Source organism: Agelaius phoeniceus, chromosome 2 (assembly GCF_051311805.1).
Source record: "Agelaius phoeniceus isolate bAgePho1 chromosome 2, bAgePho1.hap1, whole genome shotgun sequence".
In the NCBI taxonomy this organism is placed as follows: domain Eukaryota; kingdom Metazoa; phylum Chordata; class Aves; order Passeriformes; family Icteridae; genus Agelaius; species Agelaius phoeniceus.
The window spans coordinates 11276122-11302152 of record NC_135266.1 but is presented as its reverse complement, the minus strand read 5'-3'; the positions used below and the strand labels follow the sequence as shown (position 1 = coordinate 11302152).

General features: G+C 37.3%; 1 protein-coding gene across 12 annotated transcripts in view; it reads right to left on the bottom strand.

The window, feature by feature from the left end:
• Positions 1-26031, bottom strand: part of DMD (dystrophin) — a 1046004-nt gene that overhangs the window by 127786 nt on the left and 892187 nt on the right. For all 12 annotated transcript variants that reach the window (XM_077171917.1, XM_077171927.1, XM_077171925.1 and 9 more), the window contains one exon: positions 2971-3049. In XM_077171917.1, coding sequence (XP_077028032.1) covers positions 2971-3049 — 79 coding nt within the window. The remainder of the gene's footprint in view (positions 1-2970; positions 3050-26031) is intronic.

Here is a 26031-nt window from a genome sequence, read left to right as displayed (position 1 = left end):
TATCCCATGCCACAGCATTGATAAACACTGGAGCTTGGTCATTTAAAAGATGAAAGAGTGGCAAGAAAATGTTGAACTGCATGAAAAGACAATGGAGAAAACCTCCCTAATTTAAAAATGCTACAAATAAGAATACTTTTTTTTTTTTTTTGCTTTTACACTCCTTATCTCTCTAGCTCACACCTTCCTTCCAATCTCTTTCAGAAATAGCTCTATGAATAGCCCTTAGAAAAGGCTGTAAGTGCTTAGAAACAGGGACTTTCACTTGATTTCTTGCCTCACAGGGCATGACAAATATGAGGGCCTTGCATCACTCCCCCATTACTTTTGTGCTAGGTTTTCAACAGCCCCATGCAGCTTCAGTTTCAACCAAGCAGAAAAAGACAGATGATGCTATAATTTCTATGTATAAAACAATAACAAGCACATGAAAAAGTTACCATCATTAGCAGATCATATTTATTTCTTTCTGATAAGAGAGAAATGTAATTCAGTCACTGATTTTATGTAACCTTGACTGCAGTACCAGCCTCTTTGCAGAGCTACTTAAAGGTATATCAACTATAAAAGGATAATTTTTCATGTAAGAATATAAACAGATATTATTACTTGTACCTTAAGATGGGCAAGTGTGTATGGAAGAGGGAAAGTTGATGCTCAGTAGGGAGGATGAACTGATTATTACTGGCAAATAGACTAGATATTCAATAAGCAATAGATTGCTTATTTTCCTTACTGATTATAGTTTGCACCGATCTTATGTGTATCTCAGCTCCTTAGATAAAAATCCTCTCTGAGTTTTGAGCTTATAAAAGAAAACCATAAAAATTGCTATGATTAATCCTTTCACTGCTGTTGCCACAGACTGATCAACTTGGACTCTGTCTACCACACACAGAAATCTAATTTACAAGCCATTAAATTCACCTTCATTTGACCTGCCTGATTTTGTTTGGCAACCTTTATGTCTGACTTGCTGACCCCCAAAAGTACAGCTGCAGAAAAACCACTATTGCTGGATGGCAAGGACTGTGTCACCCTCTCCTGCAGTGCTCTCTCTCTCATAGATGTGCTTCCATCCATGCAGGGATGCAGCAGAGGTAGTAAAAAAGCATAAAAAGCATGTGAAAGCATGGTATTTTCCCTAGGCATAGTGATAGTACATGACAGTGGAAGTTTTTTGGAATTTGATGCTGATGAAAGATGGGACTGATGTATGTACTGGCAGTTTTCAGTGACTGCAGTTTCAGATTTGGGAAGGATTCAGAGCTTCAAATACCTAACTTTTGTATGCATGGGTAAGATTATGTATTTACACACAGATCTAAGAGAGAAGAGCAAATAAGCAAATAAAAATGCCCATTTTTCTAAGTGATAGTTGGACTAGTTCCAAAATCAACACATTTTCACCTGAGTCCTTTTCCTATAGTGATCCTCAAGTGGAATGAAGTGTCCAGAATGACGTCCACCATTTGCTGGCTCTAATTAGTTACAAAGAGCAATAATGTCTTGCTGGTGGTGGGTGGGCTAAAAGAGGTGACTATCATACACTGATCATCAACTAGATTGATCTAGTTTAGCAATAGTAAGGCAAAATGGGCTGAGGAAAATTGTCTGATGGCACTCAACACCAGCACAGACACCTTGATCAGTGTGATAATGTGGTGCAGGTCACTCTATTCTCTTCCAGGCTTGCTTAATTTACCCTACAAATTTATTCTTCCACCAAGAATTTACCATGGGTCACAAGGAAAAACAGGTATGTGCTTAAATATTGTGTTTATGTCACATTCGTAGCTCTTGCGCATTCAGTCTTGGCAAGTTTGATTTGCAGTTATGTATATTGAGCTCATAAAATATTCCCAGTGATCAACAGTTAAAGAAAAGGGGGTTTAAAAGAAATAATGAAAATAGGGCTTATTTCTTCATAGGATAATCATTTGACAAAAGAAGGTTCAGGGTGGAATCAGCCTGCATTAGTCTAATATGGCACAACATCAACCTTGGCTTTGATTTTGCAGGACATCCTGCTGAGAATTTGCAGTTTCCCATTAAGATCTTCAGTGGGAAAATGGTTAACCTATTAAAATTACAAGGCAGTATCAGCTGAAGAAAAGTTTGTCCTCTATCCCCCTGTGAACGTTGCTGTGCAATAATAGCAACATCTATTTCCAATGTCTGGATAGCTTGTCCCTCTGCATGTAGGAGACCATTATCCTGTGACTGTGCTCGCTTCTGCTGATATAATCTCTTAAATAAAGCTCTACTGTTTACTTTCCTTAATTGAAGTACAATGGAAAAGACATGGCCTTTAAGAAGCTTCACTTTAGTCACTGCCTTGGAGCTTTGAAGGTGTTTCAAGTTGTCTTTCAGTGTACTTCAAAACAGCCTTGATAAAAGAATGCATGTGGAGGTGAAGTGGGAATTTTGCTGGCAATTATATTTTATGCAGAGTTGTAAGAAGTTTACTCAGCTGCTATTCTTCTGCCAACTTTCCCACCCCAGTTTTTATCCTCTCACTGCTCTGCTAAGTGATCAAATCCTAGAAAATTTTTTTCTTGGTTTTGCCCCTTTTTGGAGCTGAACATTTCTTTAAACAGATAAACAAAATCTGTGTTGTTTTTGGGGTTTTAATCCTTTCTGGGTTAAAATAATCAGAAACTCTTTCTAACATAATTTTAATTTACTAGTCCTAAAGGGAGCCCCCAAATGAAGATGAGCCTCACAGAGACAGAAGCGGGGACAAGGAGACTTGATAATGGCAGATGTTTCCCTTTTACCCCAGACCTGGACAATATGAACTCATTCAACACTCCTCTGCACCCAGGGGATTAAAAAAATAAAAGAAAACAATTGCAATACAGACTAAAATAGAAACTCATAACAACAACTAGCACACAGCTAGTTAAATTATCAATTAAATGTGTATGCAAACTGCACAAGGAGAATGGGAAATAAGAAATCACTCACTGGTAAGAAAATGCTGGGAAGTAGGACCAAAATCCCTGTGAGCTTCATGCAGTTGCTTGATGCGCTCATCAACAGCCACCTGTTAAGAGAGGAGAAAAAAATGACTCTTTTCTAGACAAGAAACAAAGAGCAATTATAGTCAGATCATTTTTTATTAGTGAACATTCAGTTTAAAATTAAGCAGTTTCCTGCAACAAATGCTATCCTTCAGAGTCTTCAGATGAGATGAAATGTGTCACTGGAAAAAAAGTTAAAAAAAAAGTTTTTTTTTTTCTGTTGTCCCCATCTTAACTGATGCTAGAAGAAGCTGGAAATGAACAGACTGATAAATAAAGGTACAGCAAATTGGCCTGACATCATGTACCTGAAAATAGCATGACTACTGCTTGTCAATATTGAAGTCAGAATATCCATCTGTTAATACTTTTTCTAAACTACTTCTAAAGTACTTTTGAGAGTACAGTATTATAAATCAGCACATGAAAAGTCATCTCATTTAATGTGGGCAGGATAACCATATTTCAACCAAGTGCTGAAATGAGGTTAACCAAAAGAGAGCAGCTGGTACAAACATTTTCCTGTTCTTTTAATCACTCAAACCTTAGCCCCTCAACCCTTTCCTCAGAACAGACCCTTGAAGAATATGTTCCTAAGGTTTTGTTGGGTTGTTGTACTGCATGAAAACAGAGACAACAGTTCAGGACTTAGTTTAGGTCCAGTTTTTCAGTGGTTTAATAGACTGTTAGTTACATAAAAAGTCTTGGTCTCACTTCCTTGAACTCTTCTTATGTTAAACTATGACACATGACAGATAGATAAAAAGAGCTTTTACCTTTAAACAACTCATCTTTAAAACAATACACCATAAGTTAACATAACCTATCAACAAACTATAGGAAAACTTAGAAAAGATAGAAGACACTTCATGATAACAGTTTCCCAGGTGGCTGTTATTCATGACAAAATTAAGACCCACAAAAACCTGGTTTTTTCCTCCTATGGAGAAATCTCCATAACCTTAACAAGAGGGAGTTCTCTCCCTAAATAAACTAAACAAAAACTACTTTAGCGGTAATAAACTAACTAAAAACTTTAGGTTTTGTTTCTTTATATTATCAATGAAAAAAAAATTGGGGGAGAAAAAGTATTCTGAAAAGTTTATTTTGATTCTCACTACCTTTTTTCCTTTTAGTTACTTTTAATAAAATTTTCTTTATACCCTTTTAAAGTTTTGAAGCTACTTTATCTTTCTCTCCTAATCCTATCTCACCACAGGAAACAAACACATTAGTAAAGAATTCTCAAAATTAGTAAAATCTCAAATTAACAAACCAAAACCACTACAGACTGGTTTTATCTTTACCCTTGAAAAACTCAGTGGAGTATTGAGCAAGTGGCCAAAAGGGGGTGGTTACAATGAGATTCCCCAGTGTATGTATGAGTGTCATCTACCAGTCTCTCTACAGCCTGTGTGCTAGAAGGATGACATGAACTTAGACCTAAGAGTGGGATTAGATAAAACAAGGAAAAAAAACTTGAAAGTAATGATAGAATAATTTTGAAATATAATAAATAAAGTAACTGAGAGGAATCAGGTTCACTTAAATATTGCCTGTAAAAAAAAAAGTGTTCCATCAACACTGACAAAGCAGAAGGTAAGTGTATTTAATTGGCCTAATTGTGATATACATAATAAGGAAACAAATAGGTTGCACAAGTAAATTGTGATATACATAAAAAGGAAATCAACAGGTTGCACAAGTAAAATGCAATCCACATTTTAAAACTTCCAGGAAATTACTTGGTTGGTGGTAGGAGGGAACTATTGTATAGTAACAGGGCATGATACATTTGGAAGGGAAAAATTTAAAATGGCAGAATTAATGAGCTATTTGATATGACTGAGTGTGTTTGCCAGATAACCCCTAGACTACAAAATCTTCTTTAACTAGGCAATAGCAATTTACTGCCAAGACATGATTTATTTGCTTACAATTTTAAAACTAACACTATAAGCAAAAATGCCCATTTGCTTTCTTTCCTCAAACCATTTTTCAGGTGCTTTTCCTGAAGCTCTCCTCATTTCTATGTCATCTTTTCTGGCCTCCCACTGAATTGCAAGAACAGATGTTTCTGTTAAGCAATGCTTCATACCAGAGTCTGACTTTGAGCTTGAGTTCACACCCAATTCACTGCACAGATACAAGCTGGGGAAGTCTGTAAGTGCACAGAAAACCATGAAAGGACTGCTTCTGATCATCAGTAGAATTAGCTTAAGTACAGAATAATTAACTGCTGAAGTGCTATTATTTTTAACCAAGAAATGACCTTTCAATGAAGACTAGAAAGATAACCTTAAACATACCTAAACACATGCAAATAAAAACCACTGGAAAAATGTATTGAAAATGCATATGCTCTTTAGAGTTGTCTTAAAATTACCTCATAACATACTTATTTTGTCATTAGGAAATATTGGTTAATAAAGAACCATATGGCTCTTCCTTTATATTGGTACATGTTTTCATTAAGTCAACCAGGATGGAAAAAGTTTTTGCTGGCATGAAGAATCCCTGAAGAGAATAAGAACTTTACAAACACACAGTGAGGAGCAGCGTTTCATTTTGGAAAATTTCAACAGCCAAACAGTGGTCAGCAAAGAGCATGGGAACCCTTTAGTACACATGACCACTGCCAGCACACAGCCTATACAACTTCTGTAAGTGTGCTAAAACTGAGAATTCCAATCCCATCAAAATACCCAGGTAACCTTTAAACTGCACAAAATTATTAACCTGAAGATTTTTAGCCCTATATGTACATCAGCAAAATAAAATACGTTACAACTTCAGGGTTATATAGTTGTATATATATATATATATATATATATATATATTTCCAACTGAACAGCTTTGGATGTGAGCCAGGAAATACTTCTTTCTAGAGGTAGATTTTGTCAATACAGAGAAAAAGAAAACACTGAGAAATGTTGAGAATTCTCCAGGAAATATCACCTGAGAGTACAAAGCATTATTCCACTTGGCTCCCAGGAAATATCACTTGCTGATGTATTGGCATACTACCTTTTAGGTAAAAGACAGTAAAAGATGAACTCACTTTTGGTGGTAGAGCAAGGAAGATTGCAGTCAGTTTCTATTAATTTTATCAAAACTAACACATAAATGGTAAAATAACAGAATTTGAACCCACAATAACTCAGATAATGGTGTACAAAAAATACCCACTGAAACAATCCTTGCTTAAACTTACAGAAGAATGTGTCTCTAATCCAATAAAATCAGATTTGGATTTGACTTAGTGACTTGTACATCAACAATCTGAAGAAGGAAATTCTGTCCATATAAGTCTTCATAAATGCTTCATGAGTCTTAAAAGAAATTCGCCCTGGCATGTAAAAGTGTTTCTGATTTTTCAGAAACAAGCCATAGATAATTCCCAAATTTTAGATTTTTTGATTGTTCTTGTTTTTCCTTCAAATCAAATCAATAGGCTCCTCCAAAATGAGCACAAACAGTATCTCTCGTATTTTTGTATGCTATGCTCTGAACCAAGAGCAGATAGAACAAAATGTTGTTAATAACTGGAGCCTTATGGTGTGGGAAGAAAACTGCAAAATTTTCAAGCCCATTCAAGCATTCATTTTCCTTGCTTTAAAGGAAAGAAAAAAATATGTGGGGCTAATGAAGTTCTGATTTCAGTAGTGTTGAAAAAATGCTACTTTAAAGGTAGTATTATCAGAATGTAACACACAGGATCACAAAATGGGTAAAACTGGAAGGGCCCACAGTGGTCATCTGGTCCAATCTCCATGGGATGGGACTGTGGATTTCATTTGGGTACCTTTAAGGTAAAACTCCACAGTATTCCTCCACAAGAACTCTTACAAATAAATAAATGGATTTCTAAAAATTCAGCTATTGCTTTATCATGATATGAGAATTTGATTTAAACAGAACTAATATAAAAATATTTTTAAATCTAATTTTTACATAAAAGCAAACATCAGAACTTTCTGTAATTGGGATACTTGAACCATTGCTTTTCTTCACTGGGGATGCATGCTTGAAAAGACATGCATTTCCATTATTTATTTAATCCAATGTTTTATATAACATTGATCTTCTTTCAATCATAACAAATGAAGAACCACAGCAGTGCAGTAAATATACTTGAGATTGAAGATGGTAATATTAAAGATCCTGTACTGATTTTAAGTGATATTGACAAGCTACAGAAACAGCTTCTGCTAAAAAAAAAAATTGGCTAGGAAAAAAAATTAAAAGCTTTCTCCTTTAAAGACTTTGAAAACATTTGATGAAACAAGTTCTGTTTCCCAGCACTTGGATTCAGCCCTGTGAACTGAATCTATAATCAAGTTCAGAAAAACAAATTAAGACAATAACAAAAGCAAAGCTCTGCCATGCAGTTGTTAGCAATTAGTTTCAAGTGCTTTACCTAATGTGGGGTTCAACCTTGACAACAGTTTTATAACAGCTCCACTACAGTCAGAATAAGGATTTGATGGATTTAACTTGGGTTTACTACTACATTCTGGTGGGGGGCTGGTGGGGTGGGATTTGTCTTACTTTTTCATTTTTTGAGGTTTAACTAAGAATATATTTATGATATATGAAGTGTTCTTTTGTGTTTATGTCCCCACTACAAAGCAGGCCTAGATCAAGAAGGAAATACGAGCTGTTTAATTCTCACTATTTTCCATGTTCTCAAAAAGTACCCAACAGCAGCTGTCCAGGATGGCTGGAGGTGCCGAAATAATCCAAGATGTGCTGGAGGAAGGAGGCACACCCATCATGTTATTGAAATTGTGCCTGCAAACGAGGAGTGGCTTCAGCAAAGAGCTATAGGAATGGTCTCTCTGACAATCCATCAACCTTGTCCTCTTGGATCTACCAAGACTACAGCGACATAAAAGCCCCGGTTTAGCTGTGGTATAACCCTGCCACAGCCTTGCCCATAGCTTTGATTTTCAACTGAACAAGTTCAGTGGAGGAAATTCCCCCCGGGGTGCTTATCTGAGCTCTGACTGCAGCTGAACTATCCTGCAGTGAGCCAAGGTGACTGCTTGGGTGCCTCTCTGTGCTCAGCACTCTCAGGGAATTCACATCCAGTGAACTCGGCAAGGAATTTATTTAAATATTACATGAAGGTGGGCAAGTAGCAATTTTTACTACTTATTAACATGAAGCAGCAGAAATGAGATCACTAGTTTAAAAAAGTACTAAATGCAAAAAATTAAGACAACTGTTGAATGGCTGTGATTCTGAGGAAAAAGAAAAAGAATAGAAGATTCTCATCCACACAGCTATACTTAGTGCAGCAGCAAAAGGACACACAACCTCTTTTTTCTTTTTTGGTCAAAATTTGCTTCACCAAAAGCTGCTCTCACAAAAAGAGAAGGGCAATTTTCTGTATCAATCAGCATGCATCCACACAAAACTTTATTAATATAACACTCCTTCATTTTCCCACCGTATTCATAGCATTTCCCCAGCCTCCTGACCTTGACTCCAACCAAGCACAGCCAATTTGCCTGCATATCAAAGGAAACCGGCTCCTACAAGACCCTCTTTAATGTTGCCCAGCAATTCTCCTCCCAAGAGCTGAAAAGCTTCTTTCTTTGCTCTCACTGAGTCAGAGCTGTCAAAGCAGTGCGAGGCTGTTCTCCACAAATCAATAAACAGGAAGATCTGATCTGCTGTACTCCTAATAGCTATCGAATTCACTCACTCACTGCTCCTCGTCCATGAGGAGATAAGGATGGATTTAAATAAGCACACTTTGTGCTGTTAATGAGGAACAGCAGGGGGGAAAGGCAATTGATAGCCATTGTTCCCAGCTGCTGAAGTTCAGGTTTAAGGCTTGACATTTACCGAGTTGAAAAATCGGCTAAGGACAATTAGTTTTCTGGTGAAAAGTTCAGTGTTCTGAAATATTTTGAGAGCGTAAAAATGGGCTTATTTTTCACATTAAAGAAAAAATAGATAAGTACAATGCTATTTGCATGCATTTACAGCTGTTACAAAGACTAAATTCAAATTTCTGGGTCATGGTGGGACTGTACAGTTCAGCAGATTGAAATCTGAGCGACTTCATGCAATTCCCCTTTCAGTAAAAAAAACCCCAAACATAAGAAATAGTAGAACACATGTATTGTACTTTGACTGCTTTTTTATATTTTCAGATGAAATGAGAATAAAATGTAATATAAATTCAGGAAACATCTTAAAGCTTGGGGCACAGAGCCTTAGAAAACAGTAAATAAAAGAATGATCTCCTTGAATTAATATGCCTACTGTGAATAAGCAGCTATCACTTCTTAGGCTTTTGTTTTCTAATCCTAAATCTGTGCACTTTGGCCTTTGTGTATCTCTATGCCTGAGGAAAGAAAGTTAGGTCTTAAAGTTGAAATAACAAAAACATCCAAATTTGGAGAGAATAAAACAGTTGTAAACCATGTGAAATCTTAAGAACAAATATCTTCAGGAAACAATTCTCTTCGAAAATGTTACTTCTTTTGTTTTGTATTTTATACCTTTGTATAAAAGGTATTCTCTCAGGGAGGCCTCCCATTTGATATCCCCATTGCTCCCACTGCAGTTATCACAGAAGCTGGTAGAGGTTCTGCAAGGCCTTTCACATCACTCTGTGTTCCTCATTTCTATCCATAAATGTTCTTAGGATATAAAATATTTTATGAAACCATTATGAGCTGAGAATGGGCTCAGCCTTTCAAAGGTACTAGAAACTGCTGTGCTTCCCTCCATTCTGGAGCATTTCTTAACAAAGATTTCAAATTCTTCACTGTCCAACCACATGAATTCTTTCTTAATATTTCTTTTTGTATGCAGTTTAATCAATATCAACAATTTTTTTTCTGCCAGATTCCTTGCTATACAGTATACCAATAAACTAATTTCACAAACATTGATATTTAGCAACTTTTTTTCTCAGAACGCAGCACTACACCAATTAAAAAGTTTTCAATTTATAATTTACATTAGCTTCAAATTCAAATAAATACCCATTTAGACCCCTTAGCAGATTCCAGTCCAGGTGGGCTGTGGCTTGCCTAACCACATCTCTGTACTCTTGGACAGTGCTTCTATATTCCTCCAAGGTTATCTGTCCAAGCTCCCTCTTTCTGCACAGTGCCTTTTATATGTTTGAGTTTTGCAAGGAGCTCCTTGTTCATGCACACAGCACTCCAGGCACCCTTTCTGGACTCCCTGCTGTTAAGGACAGACCAGTTCTGAACTTTTTAGAAAGTGATCCTTCCTCATCAATGAGCTTTCTTAGACCTCTCTTACTTGCGGGTGTTTATCCTGTGGGATTCTTCCAAGCAGATTGCTGAAGAGGACCAGGTCTGCTCTCCTGGAGCCCAGCCTGTGCTCTCATGGTCACTGCAGCCAGGAGTGCCTTTGCCTTTCACCTCCCCAGGGAGCCTCTCCTTGTTTGTGAGCGTGAGGTCCAGCAGAGCCTCTGGCTATACTGGCTCCTCCATCAGTTATGCCAGGAAGTTTCCCAGGAGCTCACTGCAATGCTTAGAGCCTGCTGTGCTGTCTCTCCAGCAAATAATCAGGCTGCTCCCCCATGGATGCTGTTTCTACTTGTAAAAGGCCTCAACCCCTTGTTCTGCAGGGTTAGGTGGCCTGCAGCAGACACCCACTACAGTGTCACCCACACTGGTCTGCTCCTTCATGTTGTCATTATAGTGCAAGAGTTCTACTGTCATTTCATTGCAAGGGTTCCACATTGCTAGAGTTTCATACTTCCTTGATGTTTCTTTCAGGCAGCTCCTCTAGGCATTGACTCTTCCTTGTCCTTGCAGCAGCCAACTGACTCCAGTTCCCTCAATCAACCAATCCATTCTTCTATAACACTCTTCTGATTGGCTACAGCTGCAGCCTGTTAAAGTCAGGCCTGCTCCTAATCTTTAACAATTAACACAGCTGCAACTCTTTAGGGGGTACGATTACTTTCTATGCCACCTTTATTTACTTATATTCTATCCCCCTACACCTTAATCCTCAGTCACAAGTTCTCAAGAGCTCTTTTTCCAGCATATCATTCCTAGCTTAAAGCTCTTCTGTATCTTTTCTATGTCCCCATAAAACAAACTCCTTAGAGCTCTGACTGTGCAGACCTATAGATCCAGGGATTTCTCTTCTGCCTTCAGCAGAAAGCTGAAACTATATATGCTCTTAGTTCAGTATTGTAAGCTGGAGAAAAGAGAAACTAGAATGTATAGGCTACCCTGAGCCTCTGGGAGGTTATTGATCTTAAAATGGATCTAACGTTGATGCAGTTTGACATTTTCAAAGTCAGTGGGAGCTGGGTGCCTGCAACTTGGGGAGAGAATGTTCTGTGGTAAGTAAAACTGTCTAGTGAGGAGCTCAGCATGGCACATGTTCTTCCTGAGATCAAATCTGACTTCTGAGACCAGGGTACCTGCATACCTTCAGACTATACACTTTGAAATGTCCCCACATAATTTTTTATCTTTTCAAGCAACTTTTTGCCTATCCTTCAGGATTACTCAACATCCATATGGCCTTTAGGTGGTATATTGTGGTCATCTCTGGGCCCCACAACCAAAACACACATGGATCAGCTGCAGGAATGAGCCTGAAGGAATCTACAAGAATGATGGTGGCCTACAGCAAAGGCTTGAGTGAACAATTGCAATTAAAACTGAGGAACAGAAGTCTTATGGAATCAGAAAATAGGGACAGATCTGAAGTGAGTCCTCTTTTTTTGCACTATGAATATCAATGTTTCTGCTGTGTCAGTGATATTAAATCTTATTAAATTGTATTAAAACACAGGGCATTTGGAGGGTTTTGGATTATAAATTATGATAAGCATTATTCACAAAAAACCCCCAAAACCTTCTGCTATGTGTTTTCCTAGTTACATATGTTAAATAACGTAAGGATTTAGGAAAAGGCTAAACCATTAATCATGATTCTGTTGCTGAAACATGACTCCTTTTAGGCTCTAACCATCTACTGTTCCTACCCTAACAGGGTTGTTTGATACATGGGGTTTTTCAGGCATTTTCGCTTCATTTTGGGGCTTGCACAGAAAATAACATTATGCATAACACAGTTATGTTTCCTTAACATGCAACTATAAAGACATAAAAAAGGGTTTTCCTCTCCCCTTTTTTATTTATTTTGCTTCTCTGCTAAAAGCCTGTTATTTCTCATCACTATAGATTTTATACTTTTGAAATAGAACTGACTCCTTTCTATTCTCTTTAAATGTATTTCCAAAAGATTTAAAATAAGTTATTTTTTGTAATTTATTTAAAAATGATCTTTATTAGTGTTTCACAATCCATCCCTAAGTTAAAACCATACTCTCTCTTGACAAGATTTTATGGTTCTTTTGATTTTTTTACCCCGTTTCTCTCTTTTTCCCTCTCATTAAACTGATAAAAAATCATAAATTCATGCTGCACTGAAAATAGCATTTGTTTCTGAAAGGTCAGGTAACATACACTGTTTTTGTCCCAAGGGAAATGGTTCTCTGGTGACTTAGGGAGCTGTAAGTAGAATGTCACGCAAGGAATGTTTTATATCTGCCCCAGAACAAATGCCTGTGCAATAATCCTGTATCGGTTCAGCATCACCAGTGAAGATTATTCTTTTATAGGTCTAGTTACATTCTCTCACTTTCATTGATCTTTCTTTATATTAGTTTTATTGCTCCTTTCCCCCAGATTTGTGAATTTCTTGTGCCATTACTAGCATTAGTTTTGGGAATAGTTGCTCATAAGTGCATGTAAGAATTCTCATAACGTGGACCTGTATTTAATGCAGGTTACTTCTAAAAGAAACAGAGGCTTCAGTCAGTATTGTCTTTATTCAGCACTACTTTTAGCTGATTACCATTTCAAAGATTTTTCTTTCACCACCTTCAGCTCCCTTTACTCATTTGCCCTCTGATTCCTCTGGGAACTATCATCTCATCAGTATTCAAGAGACTTTGATGTTCAGTCCTGTTTTTTCCACCATTTCCCCATTCTTGTCTTCTTAATTTTTTGTTGAGCATCTTTATTCACTTTTATAATTTCAATTCACACTCCCAAACCCATGTTGCTACCCTTAATGCAGTGAAAATACATTTTTCATAAATATGTAGTAAACTTCTCAATTTTATCCAATAATGTTTATAAATAAGAGCTGAAGAATTGCTTAGACTGTGCTGTTACATACTTAATACCATGGAAGAACAGATAGAGGAAGTCTGTGTGAATTTTTTTCATTCTAACTCAGGAGTTGTAAGATGAAAGAGCCAAAAGCCTTTTCCTCAATCAGAAATGAAGAGAAATATGCATATCCTGAGACAATTCTGCTTATACTAAGACATACACCTCAGAATAACCCTGCAAATATATGTATAAATTTGAATTTTATAGAGCTTAGTTTTCCTAAGTGAGTTTGCATGCTGAGGAGGAGGAAGACTCTGCTGAAGCATGGAGGTACAGGGATACAGAAGATTCAGGAGATGGTGGAAGGCAAGACAAAAATGTTCTTTACAGGGGTACATTCTAGGGTACAAAACAACGTACAAAAAGGATTCTACATGCAGCAGCCATTGTATTAATCCTCTATCTCTTCTCTTCCATATTTTCTGCTCTCTCCTTCTGTTCTCTTTGAGACTTACACCAATAGTGATAAATCTGTTCACTCTAAATAATCCTTAGTCCTAAAAATACCACAAATACATCACATCTTTGGTTTCCTTTTTAGCTGTGGAGGGTGAAACAAGTAGGACAATGTCAGCTGGGTCACTTTTATTACAATGTGATCTATCCACATTGTTTGTCTGTTCCATCCATATTCTTACATCTGGAAATCTCAAGAGTACAATACTCTGTTTCAAGATGACTGAAACTACTTTGTCAATCAAGTGCTGATACGGCATGAAAAGAAAAACTTCATTTCATGAGATTACTGGCTGGATGGATTAAGCAAACTTTTATTTATTGTTCTTGTCCCATGAACCTTTTGAAGACAGCCTTTCAGTCTCAATGACTTCTGCAGAATGTTCCATACCCCAGCAGCTGCTCAAGCTTGGGAGAACCACACAATCAGTGCTTGATGCTCCCTGTTATCTGGCACTCCTTTGGATACTGCTACAGCTCCTGACTTTGCACAAAAGCCTCTCTTTCTCCCTGGGGAAGACATGCATATGGCATGCTGAAAGATAATAAAATTACTTTAGGCAAATAACTGCTCAAATGGGAGCAATAGCTGATAGGATTGATATTGTGCTGATTGAAGATAATGGCAACACTCCTATAATAGTGTGATATGACTTGTGAGAGGAGCTGCCTTCATTCTGCAGCTGGCCAAAATCTATGTATTTATGCTTCCTAATCTGTGAGTAAATTCAATTGACATGAAAGCAAAACCTGAGTTATATATAGCCCATACTGCTAAAGCAAAATGTTGAAAACCTAATTTAAGTTGGAAGATACAGTCCCTGATTTCCAGTTTCTTCTATTTGAGAAGAAAAGGTGCTGATAATGAACAAATGAATAAATAATGCTAAGCCACATCTTTACTGAGGATATAGAATGGTACACAGTGAAGGTTAAAAGCTTATCCTGGCATGAAGGATCACAGTGTATGCATGCATGCAAGAAAACCATCACTTCACGTGTGTCAAAAAACCCCATTATCATATATTGCACTTGCTAAGTGCCAGACATTTTGTTCCAGTAATTCCAGTAATGTTACATGCAGTTTTCATCTTAGATCTGTTTTCATTAGCCCTCTCTTTGAAAAGCTGAACGCCCTATTTACCACTGTCAATCTGTAAAGATCTCAGATGAAGCTAAAATCTTTGAAAATGGTTTTGTTCAACCCCCTGATCTATCCACATCACAGATTCAGGTCCTCCCACGAGCAGAGAGGGAGGGCTCTTCCTTCCCTCAAAGCTCCAAGGTGCAACCCCCAGGAGGGGGTGGAATTAAAGCTAAGATATTTTGTATTTCCAGGAAAACTGTGACTGGGCTGCACTGACTATTGCCATTTCAAAGACTTCAGACATTGGTGCAAACATTAAACGTACCTTTTTTTGCATATCAATTAAATAATGAATGGAACCTATTTGTGCATTTCATGGTAGAGTTGTTAAAATATATTTATCACCTGCACAGCTTCAACCATGAGAAATAACTTTTCACCTCCAGAAAATACATCACATTCTGAAAAATGCTTTTGTTGTTTATTATTGAATGCCATAAAAACTCTCTTAAGTTTCCCAGCTTATTTTCAAAGCTGTTTTTTATAACTCCCTTCCTTCCCAAAGTAAATAATTTATTTCTGTTTAGGCTTGCCTTACTATTCATCTGTTTCTAAAAGCAGAGAATTGGAAAATTCTAATAATAGATCTTGGAGAATTTAGACAATAAGAAAGATGGAGATGCTGAGATGAAGTGCCACTGAAGGGGAGTGCAATTCAAGTTTTTGAAATGACGAGTAAGGCTAAGAGAGAAGCAAAGACAAGATTTCCCACACAGACTGAAGCCAGACTCAAAACCTGAATTTGCAGTATCTGTACAGCAGCACCATATAATCCACTGACAGGCAGCTTAATTGGCAGTTACAAAACTTTAATTTACTAAGTCAGAAACCCTTTCTGAATGTCTAACTCACAAGCTGTTGTTATCACAGTGGCAGTTTGACACAAGGCCTTCAAGCTAGGTAAATAAAGGAACAAATTAGCATTCTCTTAAATCTGTTTATGAAAGACTTAACTATGAAGGACGTGCTCAAGAAACTCCACAAGACTAAGAAAGTAAAACTGACATGGTCTCATAACTCATAAAACTTAAGAGTGATGTCCTTCATTATTTCCAGGAGTGAAAAAAAGCAGTGAAAGAGCACCTTAAAACCATATGTACAGTTTAAGAAAGATGGACTTGATCCCTTCAGTAAAACTGACACCGAATGCTAGATGATCAGATTACATATTTTTATAAAAACATTCATTAATAGTTCTCAGATTGAAATTTATTTCAGTCAGGGGTTATAGAAGGCAAGAGAGCCACCCAAGGCAACCCCATCAGTGTATGACAGTGGCAGATCCCTCCTGGAGCAGGCTGGTGTTGGCTCTGTCAGACATGGGGGAAGCTTCTGGCAGCTTCTCACAGAAGAGAGAGTGGCTGATTTCTCCTTGTCCTTGTTTTGACCCATGAGCCATTGGAATACCCACTGAGCTTTCCCCTGCTGAGGAGGGGACTGACAGAGCAGCTTTGGGGGCACCTGCCACCCAGCCAAGGTCAGCCTACGGGAATACATCAGGATGGCCAGGATTTCTAAAGAAATCTGAAGGCAGAAATAAATTTATGTAAACTTTTTGACAAATTGTGCCAAATAAAAATAATTAGATCATCTGTAAAAAGCAAACTGAATCATTTTTGTTCAATATACTATTTGCAGCAAAGAATTTAAACATTTGAATTAGATATACAGAGGAATTTCAAGCTGCACTGAGTCTCGTGTAACTTTATTTAGAACGGAATAATTTACAATCAGAAATTTACAAATGGAAAATACAAAGATTTGACTGGGAGCTTTTGTGTTTACACTTACTTTTTTAACTTAATGAAAAACCCATGGAATAAATTTGGGGATGTTGAGCCATTTAATTCTGAAACCTTTTCATCCTAGTAGGTTAGCTGTTCTCTGTTCATTCTGAATCAATAAGATCAGCCCTTACTTTTAGTATTATGTAGATGAAATTTTGTTTCTGTTATATACATGGCCATACAAATTCTGTTAGTTCTTCGTTTTACTCATTCTCTTTGCCTAATAATATAATTAAGTTACATTAATTTTGTTATGCTTATTTAAATTTGTCTCTTTAAAAACAAGGGTAAAACCTCTCTGTAGGAAGATTTTTCCTTTTCCCTTCTCTTTCTTACCATTAGAACTCACTCTCTGCTGATCCTGTTATGTCCTGTCTTTCCTACCCTGGTAGTCTCTGCACAACCTCCATAGTCTTCCCTCATGGTCTCAGGAAAAAACCAAAACTCTAACCCAACCAAACCCAAGACAGTCTATTCAGTCAGTAACTCTGTCTATTTAGACAGTCTATTCAGTCAGTAACTCCACAGTACAGTAAGATTCCTGTGAACACACAAACAAGTGCTTTGGTTACACGCTGCTGGAATGGCAAAGCTGGCCTACAGGGCTGTGTCTGTGACTGCCTTCCTGGCTGCAGAAGCCAGATTCCACTCTGATGATCTGTAATTGCTTTGGACTGGGTGATTTTTGTCCTCTACAGCTGCCAGCAGTGGCAGATATGGCACTGTAAGGTAGCTACAAATCCCAAAGTAACTTTCCAAACTACAGTTTGAGACATTTGAGGCAGTTGAGATCTTGTAGAAGAGCTGGTGAACTGACCAGGGTGCAGTGAGAATGAAAAAACCTTGACTTTCCAAGCCTACAAGTATTTTAGAGAAAAACAGCCACAGTGAAACTGGAGTTGCATTTGATTTTGAAATGTATTTCCTTGTAGACCATTCCATGGCATTTCCCCAAGGGAAAACACTCTGTCAGTGTGTTTCTAGTACAGCTGCCCATGCCATTACATTAATGTCTTATTATTTGGCATTTGTCTTGTACAAGAGAAAACAATCATGACAATCAGGGAGGAAAAAGGAGAAAAAAGCAGCAGCTGAGAAAGCAGGAGTACAGATCTTGTACTGTTAATGTTCATCATATGAGAGAACAACTGGCAGGATCATCTATCTTGAGAGTGCAGAATTGTTAAAGGAAAACCACAACTTTCTAGGCTCATATGAGCAAAATGTACTCATTTCTTCATACTTCTGATTATTTTAAAGGACAAATTTGCAAAGCATGTATAACACTTGAAGAGGTAAATCCTTTCTGCTGTAACTCTCACTTCCAACACCAACAAGAAGTTCCCCACCTCCCATTTTGCTCCTCCTTCTGACCACTGCCAATTTCCTATTACGTTCTGCTTGGGCTCTGTTTTTTTTCCTTCATGCTATCACATTCTGCATGTTTTAAGCTATTCTTCAGAGTTTAAGGGTCCTGTTTTTTCTTGTCCTGCTTTCTGTGTTTTCTTCCTTTCTTACCTAGCAGTCATCCCCCCATCCCTGGAAGCATTCAGGGTCAGGTTGGTCGGGGCTCTGAGCAGCTGGGTCTGGTGGAAGATGCCCCTGCTCACTGCAGAGGGTCTGGAGGAGATGATTCTCAAAGGACCCCTCCAAATCAAAGGTTCTGTAGCCTCCAGACTCAGTAAATGCACTGCCTGTCCTGCCTCATGGCAATGTCCATATCCTTTAAAAAGAATGGCCAAAGGTAAAGGTGAATAAAAAAGGTTATTAGAATCCCTACTCTTAAAAATTTACTTTTCTGCCTACTCCAGTTCAAATAGAAAAATTAGGCTGGTGTCTGTATTGATTCAAAATAAGCATCATGGCACCTTGGTGTGGTGTGATTTTTTTTTTTTCCTTTGGTTTGTTTTGGGTTTTTTTTTTGTGTTAATCTGAAATTCTTTCCATGAAACTGGTAAATCCTTTAAAGTCTATACAGAGGTAGTTGTTGGATTTCAATCCATTTCACAGGGTTGTTTTTTTTTTTTTCTCAGACAACCATCTGTGTGTCTGTTGTGATAGCCTATAGTACTGCAAGAATAAATTATATACCTGCTTGGCAGCTCTCAAACCTATTTTTGTTTCCCTTGTTGTCAGAAAATCTGTTTTGAAGTGTGAGGATAAACATATGGGAAGGAGTATACAGATACAACAGCCTTTTTCATTCCAAAATCATCCCAGGCCTTAAATTCTGACTATACTTAGAAAACTTTACAAAAAAATTATGGTCTGCTTAAATACAGAATGATATCTGAAAAGTACAGAATTAAAGTTTAGCTCTTTTCCCTTTAATAAGACCAACAGAAACTCCACATCATTCTAGTCAAGCCATTTTCTAATTAGCAAAAACCTGAACTTCCTGAAGACCTCTGGAGACTTCTGGAATATAATGGATGGAACACCACACTTTTAGACAGGAAGGGAGGGTTTTTTTGTGTTTGTTTTTTACATCTTGCTGCATAAGGTTAAATATGCTGAGTTAAGGAGGCACAAACAAATTCACTTCTAGAGAATTAATTGACTCCAGTACCAGCATTTTTTTCTGTCTTTGATCCAGTACAGGTTCAGTGCCATTGACTATGCACTTTTACAGTGCAGCCATGACTACCCTTTAAGTTACAGAATTTATAGAAGTGAGGAATATCCAGAGTGATAATCATTCATTTGTGACTGCATTATGATTCAAAACAGGATCAATAACACTGGAAATGTGAGGAGTGCCTTCAAAGATAAGTTAGGCTGACAAAAGATGCAATTTTCATATAGCCCTAATTTTTTCCCCAGTCTTAGAAGTTTTAAATAAAACCTTGGATTTGTTCAAACATTGTTCCCTTGAGAAAATGCATTACTAATCTCGACTCCTACATCACCAAAACCATTTGCCTGCCAGTTTTCTGTCACTTTTACAAGCTCTTAAAATTGTTTAACAACAGAAGTGGGATTTTCTAATTAATTGGGAAACTGTTCACCAACTCCTATACTGGCAGCTAACATTTCTTCACTAATAGATTCATATTATAATATGCTGAAGTATTTATATTCAAAATGTTCTAGTCTTTAGGAATTCTACCATTTATATCATAAATACAGACTAAATGAGCCTTTTACAGGTTTCCTTTTGTTACCAGAATATATTAAATAAAAAATATGAGGAACAGTGGAAGTCATGCTCTAAAAATTGTGTTTCCCACACTATGAACTGTGCAAATTTGTAAACCCAAAGCACATTACTGAGTAATCAAGCTTGAATATTATTTACTATTTTAAAGGCAAAGCAAAATGCACATCACAATAAATTGTAACTGAATACTTGCTTTGTACTTGGTAGAAAGGTAAAGTACTTTGACTTCAGCTTAAGAACTATAGAATAAACTGCAGACTTGGTGCCTCATTTGAATCCTGACCTTCCTGAGGTCTGACAGTGTGTTGACATTTAAATTTTACAAATGTTAAATCAGGCATCTCCTTCTGTGCTCAAGAACTGGTGATGTGGCTGAAATGTACCTGGCCATGGAGGCCATTAAACAAAACACTGCCAAGAGAGCTGCAAGATGGACTTTATTAGAATAATTATTAATACATCACTATGAAATTAATTAGGATAAGCCTTCTTGATGGAATGGTATGGAAGAAATGTAGTTCCTGGAATCTCAATCTCAATCTGACTGTAGAAGACACTATTTATTTTATATATATATATATATGTGTGTGTGTGTGTGTGTGTGTGTATACACACATGTTCTATACCACCCAGGTATAGAACAAATGTAACAAATCACCCAGGTAATACAAAATATTAGAATGTGAACTCTTTGTTAGAGCAAACAGCCTTTAAAATAAATGCATTAAATTTGAGGAAGGAGAATAATTGTCATCAGTTTCTGGATTTGTAATTTTATGGCTCTAACAGTGTGCAGACATTACATCATCTATCAAAGATACTACAACTACAGCAACTGTCCCAGAAGCACCACCACCCATTTTATAAGTTGGCCAAGTAGGCTGAGATCATAAAGATGTTGTTCATTATTTCAGACTTTCTTGTGCACAAGTTATTTTGGTTCATTTAGAAGCACTTTCTAATATTTGGAAAAATGGCTCATGAATTCATAAGCCTAACATCCTACCCAACTTCCTGAGTTATGTATTACTCTACATCTTCATGGAAATTTACACTCTCACTGCTCATTTCACTGAATAGTTAAAGAATACAAACAAATTAAACTTCACTTCAAGCAACTATAATGAAATAAACTGAGAAAGAAAGGCACCTCAAAGAAAGCAAGCGAGTAGGATTGTATGCTCTGTCTCAAATATGTAGCCTGACAGATATGACACAGGAAGGACATGAACTCCTCTTCTGTTCTGTTTTACAGATTACAGAGAGTGCATTACAGAAAAAAAAAATGAAGGGACTCTAATGAATCAGATGAGAAAAATCAATGAAAATATCCAGTTGCACTAGAAGGACATAAAGTTACCAGTTATGCAACTGATGCATGCAATAGGAGCTGGGAAGGAACAGTCTCCTTGGCAAAGTATCAGTTAAATTAATTTTTGAATTTTGAGGGAAATCTAGGGCAGTGGGAATAGTTTCAACTCGAGGAAAGCAGATAGTATTTGAAAATTAGAGTGCTGTCATGGAAAGATGGTGATTATTGGTGTACATTCAGAAATGGAGCACAAGTTGAAATTCCTTCTAATTTTCATGTAATTTTTATTAGAACATATATATTTCTGCTTCAGGTCAATGCAGCCTTACTGTGAAAAGAAAAGGCCAAGCTTTTCTCATGACTTCATCTCACGAGAGGAGATGCACAGTACAAGGTTTTATTTAAATACCCGCACCCCACTCCCCAAGGATGTGCAGTGTTCCAGCCTCTCTTTGTCTCCCCACACCTCTCCCAGAGAGCAGCCACAGGCTGTGCTGGAAATGTGCAGGTGCCCATGGAACGCTACGCAAGGATTGAAGTGTCTTTGACTCCTGCTCCCACCTCTGGACCTGCTCCCCAACTCCTTACATCTCTGACGGCACAGAATTTTTGCAGCCCCACAACTCAGGCAACTTTCCCTGTGCATCACAACTCACTCCAAACCTGGAAAATCCTGCAGGGGGTGGCTTTGTAGTAGCACAAGCCAGCATTGATATGGCATTGAAAAAGGGACAACAGCTGACAGGGGATAAAAACAAACCAGCTCCAAGAGAGAAGAGAAGAGAAGAGAAGAGAAGAGAAGAGAAGAGAAGAGAAGAGAAGAGAAGAGAAGAGAAGAGAAGAGAAGAGAAGAGAAGAGAAGAGAAGAGAAGAGAAGAGAAGAGAAGAGAAGAGAAGAGAAGAGAAGAGAAGAGAAGAGAAGAGAAAAGAATACACCTTCAATCACCCCTTACAAGTTGTCCAATCAGATGTCCAATCCTTTTATAAAATCCATGAACCAGAATAAATATTTAGGAGGAAAAAAACCCCTTTCTGCTATTTGCAAATAGACACTAGAAATCTAGCAAAAGCTTAAATACAGTTTGGGTTTTATTTTTAGTTATTATTATGATCTGTTATTTAAGATTCCCATACAGGAAGAGTTAGAAATTGTTAGGACTATCCCAACAAAATTTCAATTAAATAGCTAAATTAATGTAGAGAAATTTAATTAAAGCTGCACTGGTTTTTACAAATACAGTTAATTAAGCTGCTATCTAAAATTAAATCTCACCCAAACTCCTTTTACATTGCTGCAGCTCATCAGATACAGATATAATTAAAATTCTAGAAGTTCACCTATGCATCTGAATACTCAAAAAAGAAAGAAAATCCACAACCAAAACTTGCTGAAGTAGTTTGAGAGGCTGCTGCTTTAATGGGATTTATACAGTCCTCAGAGTGGGAAGCCAGCACATAAAACCCCCTCAGAAACAAATCCAGGTTTTCAAATCTGCACAGGCTTTTTTGTGTAGTGTAACAGGCCAAGAACCTTTGAAGATTTTCCACAAGTGGAGGGTAACAGATTGACATGAGCAGGAAGCAGGGAGATAAATCCTGCTGACTTTATGTGCCTTGCATTGAAGTGAGCAGGAGCAGCACAGGTGAGGCACACAGCACTTATTGCACTCATATCCAGGCAGATGTGGGCATCCTCCCAGAGAGAAAAATTGCTTTTTCATAACTGGAAAATCTCAGCTTGTCTGGTAACCTAAATGATCCCCTTTCCTTTCTGACTGTTTTTTTCTTGCTCAGACCCAGGCTAGTTTGTGTTGTTGGTCAGTTAAATGCAGCTCTATTTTCTAGATGACAGCAGCTCAAAATCACCAGACTTGTTTTACATAACAAGTAAACATAAAACAGAAACATTTTAGGTGTTGGCTGATCCAGAGAAAGAGATGTTCAGACAGAAGGGAGGTTTGCCAATGCTTTACTTAAGATCAGAGAGCATTCTTTGAAGAGTTGCTTTTGGAGGGAGAGGGGAGGATATTACCTGAAATACAGTTCAAGACAATCATTTATTGCAAATAACAGTGACTTTTCTATTAAAGCAGGTACATAGCAAAACAAATGCTGACTAAGCCAATGTGGGCAGCCAGAGCTCAGCCTGGGAGCTGGTCATTTCAACAGCTCACTCTGTGTGGCAGCAAGTGTGAGCACAGGGGCCCAGCACTCATGGCAGCCACGTTACCCCTGCATGGGCAGATCCCTCAGGAGTTCTGAGAGCATGCAAAAATAAAATTATCCCCCAATACTAAAGGCACAAAGCTGAAACACACAAAAAAGTGCCAACATTTTCATGACAGGCATTTGTTTTCTGTCTGCCAGCAAAAATAAGCAGAAGATAAACATTGACCATATTTTTCATGATATGGTATGCATAAAACCCTTTTTTGGGAAAAACACAGATAGGAATACCATGTCTAATGTCATGGCATTGAGGGTTTAGAATTGAACCCCCAAACCTTTATCTGAAAAACTTAATTTTAGGTTCAAGGTCTGAACAGTTGTTTCCAACTTGTGGCACAGGCATCTCTCTAAATAAATAAGAAAATCACATGCAATCCTCTTTAAAATATTAATTCACATAGGTTTACAGACTTCCACAGGCTTTAAACTTAGCATCTGAAATACAAGCTACAACTGCCCTATCATTTGATGTAGAGTAAGAAAAAGGAAAAGAAAAGGCAACAAACATCCAGAATATGATATTAATAAAATAAAATTTGAAAGCCCTACTTGCTCCCTTTTGAAAAACCATCTCTCCTCAGAGGGAAAAAATCATTAACTTTTTTTGTGTATCAAAAATGAATGTGTTTCCTTTCTTGCACAGTAAAATCTGGAGAATCTACACAAATAACAAAGAGAGTAAAAATCCACAGAAGCTTGGAAATTGAGCAACCAGTGACAATGTATCTTTCTGAAGGCACTTGAATCACCCTCTTACCTTGGGCTTGCAGCGGAACAGGACCCTGGCAAATTGCTATAATCTCCTTTAACCCTAATCACCATTTTAATCAGAAAAAGGTGGGGCAGCCTGGAATTTGTACAGCAAGCAACTGTCATTCTATTTGCTAAATACACAGAGTGTGCAGCTAAAAGGTTAAAATGGTTCAAACTTTTATTGTCTTCAGAATATTGCATTTCAGCATTAACAGTTGACAAGTAGAAGAAAATAAAATTATGAGACTGTCTGTTCTGAAGGGCTTCAGAGGTCTGCTTAGACCATGGCTGCATCTCTCACTAACTCTGATATTAAGAGATTTCTTGGGAAAAGAAAAGGTTGTGATTCATACAACTGCCAGCACTAAAAGCCTATCTCACCTTACATTGCACTTTTCCTCTCCTTATCCCTCTAATTTCTTCTCATTTCAGATTATAAATTTCCTAGCTGTGTTCTCTATTTATTCATTTAATGATTTTCTCCCTAGCCCTTTCTTAATAAATAGTGGTGTGATTGTGGATGGTATGACAGACAAAGAGAAGCTTATATGAAGAGGAAGAAAGGAAGCTTCAAGGAGAAAAAGAGCAATGAGAGAAACTAAAAGGAGCATCAAGGAGATTGTAGGCAGGGGAAGATTAAAGGAAAATGCAGCAGACAACTGTGATTTTCAGCTATAAAGGATTCAGCAGCTGTCATTAAAAACCTGCAGCTCTTCTTGAGACATATTGATCACACTATTTCAATGTTTTCCATACAACTTCCCTCTGTTTATTTCAGATTATAGCAATACTCACACTAATACTTTTCTCAAACAGCTATTTACTCTTTTTGAAGGAGGAAGACTGTCCTGTATTTCTCCCTCTTTTCTTTTTCCAGAAGAGGCTGCTGAACTTTGAGTGCTGAGTGCTCTGCTCACTTGTCACTAACACACAAATATCAAAATACCCTTCATGCTAAAGAGGAGGGCTTTTTTTTTTAATTTCTATTTTTTTTTTATGAGAGCCATTTATACATATATATTGTAGACACTTCCTGGAATAAATATCCCTGTAGGGCTTGTGAAGATAACAGAAGGCAGTATGTCTGTATTTACACAGTATTGGAGAGTTGTAACCAATCCTGGAAAAATTGTAGAATGTCATTAGACTGTGGACAACTGGAGAAGATTTGTTTCTAGGACTTCTAACCCATTTTTCACACAATATTCTTGTACTGATATCCAAAAACCATTTCAAAAATGCAAAAACTTCTTTTGATAAATACTAAGACAGTCCTTATCTTCCACCTGAGTGTGTCTCAAGCTTAATTTTTTAAAGTTATCTCAGAGTTCTTAATCACACAGATCCTTTTAAATACCTTGTAATCTAAAATATAAATTTTAGAGAACAAAAATGCATGAAGTAGGATGATTCATGTCTGCCAAATACCTCCTCTTGCAACACCCTTTTTACAGGTATTGGGTTTTTTTGCATGTTAAAGACAACTGTATTAGTTTAAACCATAGAGTTACATTAGATTTTGGGCAAAAAGGAGAAGGGCAAAAAAGGAGAAAAGAGCACATTCATAGTGTCCTTTGCTTTCAAACACAAAGCCAATACCTTCCAAAGGCTTCTCATTCCTCACAGAGAAAAGAAAAAAATGTCCATTAGGTCATGTCTTCCCCTTTAAGTACATTAATGGCATTTTTGTTCTGATGTGACTTTGTAAGAATCAAAATGCCTCGGCCTTGGGTTTTTTTTTTAACTTTTTATAATGCACTAAGCTCAACAAACCTTCGTAGAAAATAGAATACTCTTAATTATGAATAAATTAACTAAATTAGCAACATGAGATGGATATGAAATTAGAGGATTGTTAATTGAAACTGCAAACACAGCTGTATACAGCTTAGAGATGAATCACACCAGTAATGACACAGATGTTTATAAAATGTGATTATGTTCAGCAGGAGCATACCA